This window comes from Hippocampus bargibanti, linkage group LG02 (genome assembly GCF_051943395.1).
Source record: "Hippocampus bargibanti isolate YZ-2025 linkage group LG02, ASM5194339v1, whole genome shotgun sequence".
NCBI classification, from domain to species: domain Eukaryota; kingdom Metazoa; phylum Chordata; class Actinopteri; order Syngnathiformes; family Syngnathidae; genus Hippocampus; species Hippocampus bargibanti.
The window spans coordinates 4,126,126-4,140,211 of record NC_142735.1 but is presented as its reverse complement, the minus strand read 5'-3'; the positions used below and the strand labels follow the sequence as shown (position 1 = coordinate 4,140,211).

Sequence of the window (14,086 nt, the reverse complement as noted above, 5' to 3'; positions counted from 1 at the left end):
CACTTACAGTAGATATAAAATACACTGATACCTCGGTTTACGAACCCCTTGGCTTACGAACCTTTCGGTTGATGAATGTTAAATTTATGTAAATTTAACCTTAGCACATGAACTATTTTTCGGGATACACCACAATGAATGATGTGTCGTTCACGAACGAGCCCGTGCTCCTAACAAAAAAATGGCAGCTGACTTGTTTTTGTCCTCTACTCCCAGCCCCCAGTCTTCGGTTAAAGCCATTCCATCAAGCCATCAACTACCATCACAAATGTAAATAAAATGACTTTATTATACTGTACAGTGTATTTATTTTATGACAATACAATAACACATTTATTATACATAAAATAAGGTATATTATGTGTAGTTTTATGGCTTATTTAGTAGAAAATCATGTTTTATTGGGACCTGGGAATGGATTATTCTAATTTTAATGGCTTCATATGGGAAATTAAATTTTGGGATACACACTTTTCGCCTTACACACTGGCTGTTAAAAAGAGTTGCCAGACCTGTTGTGGTTTAATATTACTTCACATTGGTCATCTTTTGAAGAAAATTAAAGCTTTAGGGTGCCTTATACACTGGAAAATACAGTAAGTGTAAATAATTCATTCCAGGGTGAAATTGTCACCATCATAGAACCATCATTAATTCGACAGGGATTTGTAATTAACATTTTAATGTTCTAAAACAAGTTATCTCTGGTTCATGTAAAGACATGAAAACATGTCATTAAGTTAAATGACGAAAGATGAGGGCATAATGGAAAAGTGAGTTACATCACAGATGCGATTCATTCATCTCATTTTTAAATGTTTGAATTGAAAATTTTATGAAAACAAGTGATGCTGGAGTCTTCAGTCACACTTTACGAGGGGGCTGATTCCTTTTTTTTGGCAGACTGAGATAAACCATGAATCAGATGATTACTTAACTATTAAAATGAAAAAAATATATATATTTACCCCCATGGTCCTCTACAGACTACGCCTACGCCACATATCTGAAAACAACTCTCGGCGATTATGAGATCTGAGTTCTGTTTATCCATCCATCCATCCATCCATCCATCCATCCATCCATCCATCCATCCATCCATCCATCCATCCAGATGCTATGAATAGCAGTCCAAGAGATGTTGGGTTGGAAAGAAGAACATCTCATTCTGCTCAGTTAAACTGTTCAGCGTCCAAGTTTCATCCAATGTTGTTAAACACAGCAGATAATAGACTTGCTGCCTGCCTGCCAGTAAGGAGGCGAACAGTTTTGCATTTGCTAAATATCTAAAAAGGTCAACTAATCACCAGCAAAATTCACAATGCAAATATCTAGAGTTGTCCACTATCGACAGTAAATAAAAGGAGCTCTTATTTGTCAATGGATCCAATAAATTCTGCAAATATATTTTAAATATTCACAGGTTCAATTAGACTAAAGCAATAACGTGCATAGGAATTTTGGTGTCGCTTGGTCACCGTTTCTGACACGAGGTGACAATGAAACATAACAAACCAAGCCGGAAACGCAAGACGCAATACATTGTTAAATTTCCTGCTATGCCATAGACAGCCTGTGACGGAAAAGAAACTCATGCTGTGTACCAATCTCTGGCATCTGACATCACAAAAAAGCTCATCCAAGTGTCCCTTTAACCCAGGGGTGTCAAAGTCATTTTTTGCCGCGGGCCACATTGTAGTTATGGTTTCCTCTCGAGGGCCGTTATGAATGTGGGGAACCCATTAGAATGTTTAAATCCCTTCAAATATTACATATAGAGCACACAGCAAATTAATGAATAACTCGTTTTCAAATCTGAAGTCAAGAATAATGACTTTTATTGTGGTTGACATCCAAAAATATAAAATTTTGGCTCAGATTTTAGCAATCATCATGGAATTTAACAAGTTTGATTTGCTTTCGCGGGCCGAAAAAAATGATGTGGCGGGCCGGATTTGGCCCGCGGGCCATGACTTTGACACCTGTGCTTTAACCCATTTAAGCCTCAAATAAATCAACAAAAGTGTTTGAAATAGTCCGCTATAATGTTCTACTCTTTTGAAACACAACATATTTACATTTTTTTTTTTTTAATTTGGCACATTTTGCTTTAATTCATTCAACATGATCCGAGTCATTCTGGTGGGTGAACCTTGGCCAATGGGGATAATTTGATACAGACAGAGACACACAGTAAGAGTTGCACAACTCAGTATGCCACGGTTTTGTGTTTGTTTGTTTTGTTTTTGCAAAGGACAAAGATTAAAACCTTTGATTTGATGTTTGTCTGTCTCCGTGTGTTGCACCACTCATCTTGTTCAAGATACAACCACACAATACTCTTCTCATATTTTTGCACATGACTCAAAGGCAAAAAATCACTGCCTGTGGAGTTGTATCTTGAAAAAAAGCCCTAAATTGCATTTGCACGTGTCACGAAATCTTGAATAAACAACAACATATCAATCACATGTTCCAATCTGTTCAAGCCATAAGTGTGGATGAAGGGGTTAGATGTCGCATGCCCTATAGATGTCATTCAACTATAGGATCAATTTTGTTGGAGCAGATTTTCTCTCAATGTCACTTAATCTGGGATTTTCAGAACGACACATGGCGGGATGCTTATGTATATGTCTTATGTTTTGCGAGTGATTTAGAGGAGCCTAAATAAATTCGGTTGGAGTTGTCAATGCACTGTGCAACTCGCACACACATCGCTTAACAGTGCGGCTTACATACAAAAACTAGAACAGAGAAGGAGCTGCCTTTAGATTGCCCTCATCTCCTATTCTTTGCTCATCATGGCACAGCATGACATGCCCCGGCAACAGTGTGACACCGCATGCGTTATGCCAATTTAGTACAGCTGGGATCACAACAGACCACCTGCAGAGACCCAGTTAGGTGAAAACCCACCGGCACCATCTACTAATGGTGGTTACATCCACAGAAAGATCTGTCTGGAATAGCTGATAGCAGGCCAAAGCTCTTAATGTGCATCCTCCCCAGATGCTATTTGTCTTGCCTTGTACCATTTGTATTCTGATGATTTCCTTTCATATTTGTTGTATTTAGTTTTTGGCATTTTCTCTTCTGTATTCCATGTTATAAACCACTTTGTTACAATATTGATCCTCTCCTCTTTCATCTGGAACTGCTTTATGTAACAAAGAGGGTACAGAAAGTGCTTAAGAATGAATGTCTCTCTGTGTCTTTGTGTTGTCATGTTATTTGTTATTTAGTTTTTTTTTTTGTTCTTTTGACTTCAAGACGGCGCCGCGAGAGTGGCTGCCTTTCCAGTAGCTCCTATGTTTTGCTTTTCTACTTTCATTTCTTTCATAACTTTGCCGCTGTGAAATGTAAATTTCTCCACTGCGAGACTAATAAAGGTTAAAAAAAAAATAAAATAAAAAAAAATTAACATATGTTTATGATATGCAATGAAATTAACAATTCCCATTGTACCATTAAGTAATTAAGACATAATGAAGATGATTGGTTTCATGTAAAAAAATAAAAATACAGAATCACGATTAACGAGAAACGCTTAAAGGAAAACCGACAACCTTTTTTTTTTGTTTCCTGACATCAGAAAACATTTTATAGCATCTAAATTACACAAAACACGCAGGCTGATATTTTTAGTCAAATGCAAAACACCAGTAAAAATGAGTTAAAGTGTCCCAAAACTACTTCAAAATGACCTCAGAGATGGTGAGTTTCAGAGGTCCCGCCCCCTTGTTCGTAACGTCACGCCAAGACGTCTTGCCTTGCTCTAGAATCAAAACAATGGCTTCAAATTCAGAGAAGATGCTTTCTTGTTACTCATCCAGTTATGAATATGATTCAAATAGTTCTGAAGAGGAAAGCATACATTTTTGCAATCGATTAAAGAAGTACTTCCGTATCAATTTGAGCCGTCAGGACTCCAATGTAGCCTCCCAGAAAATGCACAAGATGGCGCCCAAGCTCCTTTGGAAATGGTCTGATTTGTCTGCTGGGAATTTGTGTCAACTACTAGTATCAAATAGTTGTCTTGGTGCAACACACAATGATTCACCATCGCGTTATTTATGTGTTTTCCTTCTAATTTCGCCATCAACACGGATCAACACACAAATTTCCAGACCAAACAAAGTACCCAAAATGCATTGTGTGTCACTTTCTCGGTCAGGGGCGTTCCAGACGTGACGTCACGTCAGGCACTATCATCAACTCGAAAACAAGACTTCCTGAATATTCAGCGCGAGTCTTAAAACGTAAAAAAATAACTATGCGGTGGAATCTTTGTAAAATACGCAGAGTAGAAGTCGTTTGAAGTGATTTTACAAATTATGGACACAACTTGTCTGGAGGTGTCGGTTGTCCTTTAAGAATGGAGCAGAATGTTTATTTTATTTGTACACCTCACTATGGAACATTTTACGAGATGGAAATCAACTGTTGTCGGTCAGTACTTGAATATGAATGTGATCTGGCACGCTCCTGCCATGTGACCTTGTCCTTTCAGCCCCTTTGGCTGCATGATACAATCAAATTATCATCTAATACTGCACCTCACATAATGACGCTGGGTTCCAGTGCTTAACAATCTACTCCAGCTGCAAAGGTTTATCAGATTCCTAAAATGACACTCGCTTCTTCTGGTTCAAAATATGCTATGGTGTAGCATTCTGCCTGGAGAAATGATACATACTTTTTGACAAAGTACTCGCTTTGGGTCCATCTGGTTCAAAAACGAAGCACATCCATTACATGTCTTGAAACCAATTTCCGTCCAGATGTAATGTTTGTGAAACATATCTTTTCAGAAAGTTTCATTTTGACAAATGTAATTTCCATTTGTAATTTCTCTTCTATCGCGAATCTAAAGTGTGGCCTCACAAACCTTAACACTATTCTAATCCAGCTCTGGATTTCCATATTCTTGGACATGCACAGATGTATGACAATGTTGGCCATACATTGACCATCTACATCACAGGTGTCAAAGTCAAGGCCCGCGGGCCAAATCCGGCCCGCCACATCAATTTTTTTTTCGGCCCGCGAAAGCAAATCTAACTTGTTAAATTCCATGATAATTGCTAAAATCTGAGCCAAAATTTCATATTTTTGGATGTCAACCACAATAAACGTCATTATTCTTGACTTCAGATTTGAAAACGAGTTATTCATTAATTTGCTGTGTGCTCTTTATGTAACATTTGAAGGGATTTAAACATTCTAATGGGTTCCCCAAATTCATAACGGCCCTCGAGAGGAAACCATAACTACAATGTAGCCCGCGGCAAGAAATGACTTTGACACCCCTGATCTACACCAAGATGTCATAGGTGACAAAGTAACTAAAACTGAAAGCTGAAATATTCCCAAACAAAATAAAATAGACAAATAAACTCATAAAATGAAATGAACTGGATTTCATGTTTCTAAAACTAATTCAAACTAACTAAACTTAAAATGGGGGGGGAAAAATCAAATCACATTTAAATCTGATAAACTTGACGCATTGATAACTAATCACTTGCTAAGTGTCACTCTCATGCTCTATCTATAGGTTATCTGGATGCTTTGATTTGAGGCAGTGGACTGAATGAAGAAATCAGAACAAAGATCTTCGGTACTATGCTATTCAGCATCTTTTTTTATTATAAACATTCAAGGCATTTTAGCAAAATATTTAGTTTGGAATAGATATACCCCACTTTTTTTTCTCTGAAAAGATTCATAGTCTTGAGCCATGTCATGGTTAAAAGAAAGACACTCCTGAATATTATGTAGATTTATGAAAATGTCATTACCGGAAACTAATTGACCAAAAAGTCAAAGTCAGCTGAGTCCTTAATAACACTTTAAATTGAGCAATTAACCAAGGCGGTAGCCCCTAAATCCATTAAGCAGACTGACATCAAGGCGATCCAGATGCTTCTGCTCTTTAAAAAAAAAAGGCAAAGCGGGGGATTACGGGTGAAGGGTAACTCCTGCAAAAGGCAATAAATTTGACATTACCGTGAGCATGTCAGTCCAAAACCTGCTGACACCTGCTTCGGTCGAGTAAAAGTCCCAGCTGGACTTGAAACACATGACTGGTTGCAGGCGAGTCCCGCCTGTAGGCCAGCTCTCTGAATCCTCTCCTCTCTCCCCTCCAGTGGACGGAGCCATCCACCGAGCTGCAGGGCCCCTCTTAAAGAAAGAGTGCGCCTCCCTCCATGGCTGCCAGACCGGAGAAGCAAAGGTCACCTGCGGCTACGGACTCCCTGCCAAGTGTGAGTACAAAATGTGTGTAACAGCCAGCTGTTCAATGGAAGCGCCCAAGCGGGCTCGTCCTGATGGGAATATGTCGCCAAGTGCGACAGGCATGCCGGGATGTTTTCATGGGTTAGGAATTGCAGAGATGAGTAAAGGTCACATCTTTATGAATAAAATAGAAATATGGAAGCGTAGCGGTTTCCTTGTCACATCAATCATGCAGACGGTGAAATCTCAATATCAAGCATCCAGAATCTTTCATAGCGTCAACCAGCAGTTTTCCACTTTGAGCAGCAAAGTGGCCTCAATTATTAAGGAGCACTTTACATGAACATTTAGAGGGACAAAAAATATCATTGTTTCGAGTTGAAAAATGTTTCACCGCAAAAGGAGATTGACACTGGACAGTCACTTCAAGACCTCCTGGACATAAAAGTGATAATTTATCCATCCATGCATTTTCAACACCGTTTATCCTGTAGTGGATCATGAGGGTTGCTGTAGCTTCTCCTACCTGACTTTGAGCAGAAGGCAGACTGACCCATGAACTGGTCAGTTGCAAGGCACATAAAGAGACAAACAACCATGCAGACCTTCATTCATACCGTCAATGAGTGGGAACCGATGCCACGCTCCCCACACATAGGTGAGGTGAGTGTACCACCTGACCATTAGTGACAGACACTGCAAATGGCAGTCACTGCAGTACAGTACTGTAAAACAACAGCGGATAGAAAATGCTGTGCAGCCGGCACAGTCTCTTCAAACTAAAGGGTTCTTGGACATGATATCGGACGATGTTAATACCCTCATTGATTCGTCTGTGTAAGCTCTCAGTCGTACAGGAGTGGTCCATCGATGAGGTTTCTTCAGCCGTCATCTGTACAAATTTGAAGGTTTCGGACGTTTCGCTTCTTATCCAAGAGGCTTCGTCAGCGAACTAAAGTCTGACTGGTCGTATCGGCCCTATTTATATATCCCTAATGTCCAGACATGGCGGCGCCGGACACAGCTATGATAGGTCCTCCCCCCACACACCCTGAGAGTAGGGACCTATCATAACTGTGTCCGGCGCCGCCATGTCTGGACAATTGGTTAGTATTATCACAAAGTTATTTTAAAAATGTGTGTGCGTGTGTGCGTGTGTGCGTGTGTGTGTGCGTGTGTGTGTGTGTGTGTGTGTGTGTGTGTGTGTGTGTGTGTGTGTGTGCGTGTGCGTGTGTGTGTGTGTGTGTGTGACTCTCACTGAAAAAAAAAATCTAAATACAGTAAAGTCTCGTTATATCGATATCGGATATATCGATAGTCCCGGTTATATCGATACTATTTCTATGCACGCACGGAGAAAATACATGCAAACAGGGTCGGATATATCGATAGTCCCGGTTATATCGATATTTTTTGGACTCCCTTGAATATCGATATAACGAGACTTTACTGTATGTTACTTTCATTGCTCTCTTCGTCCAAAAGGTTCCCGACCCCTGCATTTGAGTTTTGTACAGTACTACAATCATTTACTGTGCTTCTTTATGCATGTCCTGTACTGTGTTCCACTAAATTTTTCCTTATGAATATGTTTTTGTACTCATACACATGAAATTTAACAATCCATGAAGAGTTCGCTACATCGCGGTTTTTCGTCTATCGCGGGTGGTCCTGATCCGCATTCACCGTGATAAACGAGTAATTACTGTACTTCACATATGTCAATAGATGTTGTTTGACATCCTGCTTAATGCTAATCCTTCCTCTGGGTTGTATGTATGTGCAAGTAAGCATGGTGTGTTGGGTAGAATAGATGAGAGGAAGCTTGGAAGGACAGGAAAGGGATGGGCTCTATTCCATTTTCTGCTTCGCTTGGACGGTGGTTGAATTTCTTTGGGCTCTGAGTGTACACGCCACTTTGCATGTGCCCGGGCATGTGTGATTGATTGAATGTCGCACTGCTTGTCGCGACCTTGTCTCTGTGTAGTTCAGGTGCATGTCACGCCTCCTCGCCGCTTCACCTGCTGACAGTCTATTGACGGACAAGCCTTATCACTCTATGCGCTGCGATGTGCCTGACTGTGTGTGTGTGTAGTTTCTACCCTGCGTGTGGTCCCTAACAAAATATAGAGCCCCAAGAATAATCAAGCATGTGTTTGCTTCAGCACTTAAATACTCACAACGGGTCTCGATTACCTCCCAGTGTGGGGAAAACGGGAAGTCGGTAGCAACAATGGAGGTAAAGTAACATAGGGTTGACGTAATGGGCACTGAGGAGACTCTGAGGGTGAGCAGTCGTATGTGAAAACTGATTTTACGTAGCACTGCTTTTACATGAAAATGTGGACATAGATCCTGTTGTTTTGGACGTATGTTTGTATGGAATCTTTTGGCCAGCCAACCAAAATGGACTCCCTCAATCTGAACATTCCAAAAAATTCATTTGTGCGATATGTGAAATACAGTGATACCCCAGTTTACAAACCCCTTGGCTTCCGAACTTTTCGGTTTACGAACGTCACATTTATGAAAATTTTACCTTGACATACAAACTTTACCTTGGCATACAAACTTTTTCGTACACGGAGCTGCCTCAATGAATGATGTGTGACGCAGCAGTGAGGGGAGGTGGTTTAATCATTAAAGAGACAGGCAGACAACAGTGAGAGAGTTTCAACTTTGATAGTTCAAAGGCAGCGTGTAGAATGCAAGGTTAAAATATCCCATCAATCAGGCTCCACAAACAACCCGCACAAGCCATCTGTACACTTGATGCAAAAAGCTAAACAGAACACAATTGATGTGGAACTAGATACAATTATCACGGGGAAAGCACCTACGAGGGATCATTCCTCAAGATGATGAAAGAAGGTTACGTTCTTCATCAAGTGTTTAATGCTGATGAAACTGGCCACTCCATTCCATCAAGCCATCAACGGCCATCACAAAGGTAAATAAAATGACTTTATTATACACTACAGTTTATTTATTCAATTATAATTCCATCGCACATTTATTATACACAAAATAATGTATATTTTGTTTAGTTTTAAGGCTTAGAAAATTAGAAAGTAGAAAATTATGCTTTATGGGGACCTGGGAACGGATTATTCTCATTTTAATGGTTTCCTATGGGAAATTATTTTTTGCGAGACACACATTTCGCCTTACTCACTCTGTCTGGGAACTAATTAAGTTCGTAAGCCAAGGTATCACTGTATAGGCATGCACAAGAATGTGCAACAGTGGCTTACATCAACTTCTACTTGTCATTCAAAACAGTTTTCAAAAGTTATGAATACAATTGCAGCTTTTCCCCCCTTTGTCAATCGATACGTTAGTCATGAGCTTTTCATGTTTTTAAAATATGTTTATTTTGGTCTAACTGTACAGGAGAAAGAAGGTTGAACAGTCACTTAGAAATGGTTGTTTCTAAGTGACTACTTAGTGCCTTTGAGTTTATCTTGCCAAAACTACAGTATTTTAGGGATGACATGTGGCTATTTTTTTCACTTTGAACTCTGTGTGTTTATTTTTGTATTTTTCCTGATGAGCTTTAGGCTTCCACTAGATTTACGCGTTGTGTGATCACATCTGACAAATGAAATGACCATCCACATCACAATGGACTCGTGAACGTGTCCGAGTCCACCCTCATACGGAATATTTATCAACCATTTGTGGTTGAAGTGCGGGTCCAGCTGCCCAAGAGAGAAAAATGTGTCTGTAAGCAAAAGGCTCCATGCATAACACTACACAGCTGTTTAAAGAGCAATTGTTGTGTTGGTTTAATGAGAATAGGGAATGAGTGCCATAAATACTGTACAGCCATCTCTGCAGCCTGACCTCTATCCTTCTGTTTGTTTGGTGACCGAGTTCCACCATCTCAGGCCACAGATAGGACAGCAAGCCTGGCCATGTCGTGACATCCTATCGTGGGCTTTTCTTTAATCAGTTCGAGCATCCTATGCATGTTCCCAAAATGCAACATACCGGTTTGATGAAGCTGGTCAGTGAATTTGCCTCATGCAAAAACAGGATTGACTCAGACAGGTAAATGTTGTTGTTTTTTTTAATACATATGTGTTCTACCATGGAGACCTGCAGCTATTTAACGAAGCAACCGATGTATGGACAAATTACTTTTTATGGCCAAGTTTTGCTGATGTGGCTTTTAATTGTCTGTTTGTTTTGCAGTCCAGAAATTGCTGTAATAGTAAAACTAATAAAAACTTCATTAAAATCTACTTTTTGGGTAGTGGGGAAAAAAACGTGCTGAAGACTCCAGCACTATTGAAACCTTGTTTCTGAATAGCTCTGGTTTAACCGTTGGTACATGAGTCATGTGCTTCTCTTTTTTTTTTGTATGTGAACATTGTGAAACCCAAAGGAATAATGTTTCAGATAGTCACACTTCCATTTTATATCGCATATGTCCTCCATAGGTTTATTGGTGAGCTGCAGCCTTTCCCAGCTCTCTTTGGGTAAATGGCAGGTTACACCTTGAATTGAAATTCACATCTATGTAGAATTTAGAAGACTGGTCAGTTCAGAGCTTTGGGATGAATGAGAAAGCTGGACAAAACCATTGCTAGCACTCGGAGAACATGCAAATGTAGAAACAATGAATAGACAAAACAACATTTGAAATACCAACCCAAAGCAAAAATGGGTAAAACAGACTTCCTTACCTCCAGTACACGAGATTCTATTTTTCTAGCGTACAGTGATACCTTGGTTTACAAAGCCCTTGGCTTACGAACCTTTCCATTTACGAACGTTACATTTATAAAAATTTTACCTTGGTATCCGAACTTTTTTCATACACGCAGCTGCCTCAATGAGTGATGTGTCGTTCGCAAACGACCCCGTTCTTCTAACAACAAAATGGCAGCCCACTGTTTTTGTCCTCTATTCCCCGCCCCCAGTATTTGGTTAAAGCCACGTGATTGGTCAAGAACGCAGCAGTGAGGGGGGGGGGGGTGGTTTAAACATTAAAGAGGCAGGCAGACGACAGTGAGAGAGTTTCAACTTTAATAGTTGAAAGGCAGGGTGTAGACTGCAAGGTTAAAATATCCCATCAATCAGGCTCCACAAACAACCCGCACAAGCCATCTGTACACTTGATACAAAATTCGATCAACACAGCTAAACAGAACATAATTGATGAAGAACTAGATACAATTATCACAGAGAAAGCACCTACAAAGGAGCACCTCAAGATGGTGAAAGAGGAAGGTTACGTTCCTCATCAAGTGTTTAATGCTGAGGAAACCGGCCACTCCATTCCATCAAGCCATCAACGACCATCACAAAGGTAAATAAAATGACTTTATTATACAATACAGTTTATTTCTTTAATTATAATACCATAGCACATTTATTATACATAAAATAAGGTATATTTTGTGTAGTTTTAAGGATTAGAAAATGAGAAAGTATAAAATTGTTTTATGGGGACTTGTGAATGGATTATTCTCATTTTAATGGTTTCCTATGGGAAATTAATTTTTGGGATACACACTTTTCACCTTACACACTGTGTCTGGAACCAATTAAGTTCGTAAGGCAAGGTATCACTGTATTTCTAATATCTACTGACTGCTCATGCACAATGGAGGATTTGCTTTCATATTGAGACCAATTTTATCTTGCCTGGAGGAAATCAGAACCTGGATGGCACAAAACCTCTTGAACTTCAATGAAAAAAAAGACTAAAGTGATACTGATTGGTCCCAGTGGCCCATGTGCATCTCATCCTGTTGATTTGGGCCCCATGGCTCCTTAGCTGAAGTCAACAGTCTCAAACTGGTCCAGAATACTGCTTCTCTCCTCTTGACTGGTACACGTAAGAGGGAGCCTATACACTTCAGAGTTCTTTTCAAGATCTTATTATTTGTCTTCAAATCTTTCATTGGCCTCGCTCCTCCTTACCGCTCCGAACTCATCCACCTCTACACACCTTCCCGACACCACAGGTCTGTTCACCAGACATTATTAGATGTGCCAAAAACTAATCGGAGGCTCAGAGGGGATCAAGCCTTTTCCATTGCTGGTCCGACTCTCTGGATTGACCTTCCACTGAACATTCGGCAAACCCCCTCACTGCCCATCATTAAAACCTGCCTCAAAACTCACTTGTACTCCTTATCATTCGACTCAGCATGATTCCGACTTGATCTCGGTTTCACGAACTTTGTGACTGCTTTATTTCGTGTCTATGATACCTGACCATGTTAAGCACTTAGTTGCAGCTACAGCTGTTGGTTGTTAAAGCGCGACACAAATCAATATGTATTGTCTTGCATTTTTAATAGTTTGTCATACTCCATCGATTGATACTGTAATTGATGTTTATTGGAAAATGCAGTTGTGTAAGATGGAAATGAGTGAAGCCAGAGCGATCACAATGAAACTGTACAGGTCTATAAAAATATTGCGTGGGAGTGGTGCTCCATCTATGCAATGGGACCGGTGTGTATAGGACACATTGTGACTAAAATTGGAATGGACCGAAAAAGACCACAAGACGATATCCACTATCAACACAAGCTTAGCTTATGTTATAAATCGCTGTTTACTCTACTACTTATCTATAGTAGTTTCTAACTTTCTAATTAAATTCAACGTCATCTTTTCATTAGAAGTATCCCACAGTTGCTATGTGGGCACAATAAGAAAAGTCTGACTAAAATGAAACTGCACAACTCAATCGGAGGGAAGCCATGCCTCAGTAATGGACACACTTTAATCTCAATTCTGCCAGGTTTGGCACCAGATGTGATATCAAACCGTATCAGTTGAATTTGCCAAATGGTCACGCGAACCTGATGTCAGCCATCCCTGGGGGAGGCCACCAGACGAGCCCGCTGACACTTAAACCGGCAGCATCTCTGCGTCGTAACCTAGCAACAGTGTGCAGAGTGCATGGCCCACCACCACTGCTGTTTAGCAAGACTCACATGTAATTTAGACGTGTTGACAAATGACATTTGGAAAACAGCAAGCCGGTTTTGCTCAAGTTCATTAACATTTAAGAGAAACTTAGCGGCAATAAATCAACAACCTGTCAGCTTTGGGCCACATCAGGGCTTATTTAGATTTGGAACAGGCTGACGTGTGTTTGCTTGTTTTTTGTTGCCTGACAAGGGAGCATGGACCCAAAGTGTTGTTCTGACAATCGGGCCGCCCCAGAGTGCACTTGTGTACCAATATGTCAAGCCTGTTCCCCTGGTGGCCTTGGCTCCTCTGCTACTCACCGGCACAGGAGAGGCAGTAAGGGGAGACAAGGGCCGCAGTTGAGCATTGTTTGCTAGAGGTCAGATCTATATTATATTTATTTATATTTTAACTTTTTATACATTCCTGACATTTGAACGTGATAGGAAGTTATGAATAACTGAATATAACAGCCTTGCCATTGTTCCCATAGATTCTGTCTAGACCGCCTGGTAACACTTCCATGTTCTGATGAAATAAAAAGAGAAAAGTAAGAGAAATACCGTATTTATTTGAGTATAACGTGAACACGTGTATAACGCGCACCCCTAATTTTCAATTAAAAATCGGTATAAAATTGTTTCACTCTCCGCTCGGTCACATTATATCAATTAAAGGACAACCGACGTCTCCGGACAAGTTGTGTCCATAATTTGTTAAATGGCTTCAAATGACTTCTATTGAGCATATTTTACAAAGATTCAACCCCATATACCAATAAAAATGACTTAAAGTGTCTAAAAATCGGCATTTTCAGAAAGTCCCGCCCCCAATTCGTGACGTCACGCCAAGATGTCTTGCATTGCTGGAGAATCAAAACAATGGCTTCAGATTCGGAGAATGTGCT

General features: G+C 40.2%; 1 protein-coding gene across 2 annotated transcripts in view; it reads left to right on the top strand.

Moving 5' to 3' along the window:
* The window catches only part of macrod1 (mono-ADP ribosylhydrolase 1), a 229,202-nt gene that overhangs the window by 120,812 nt on the left and 94,304 nt on the right, over nucleotides 1-14,086 (top strand). For both annotated transcript variants that reach the window (XM_089021322.1, XM_089021314.1), the window contains exon 5: nucleotides 6,153-6,269. In XM_089021322.1, coding sequence (XP_088877448.1) covers nucleotides 6,153-6,269 — 117 coding nt within the window. The remainder of the gene's footprint in view (nucleotides 1-6,152; nucleotides 6,270-14,086) is intronic.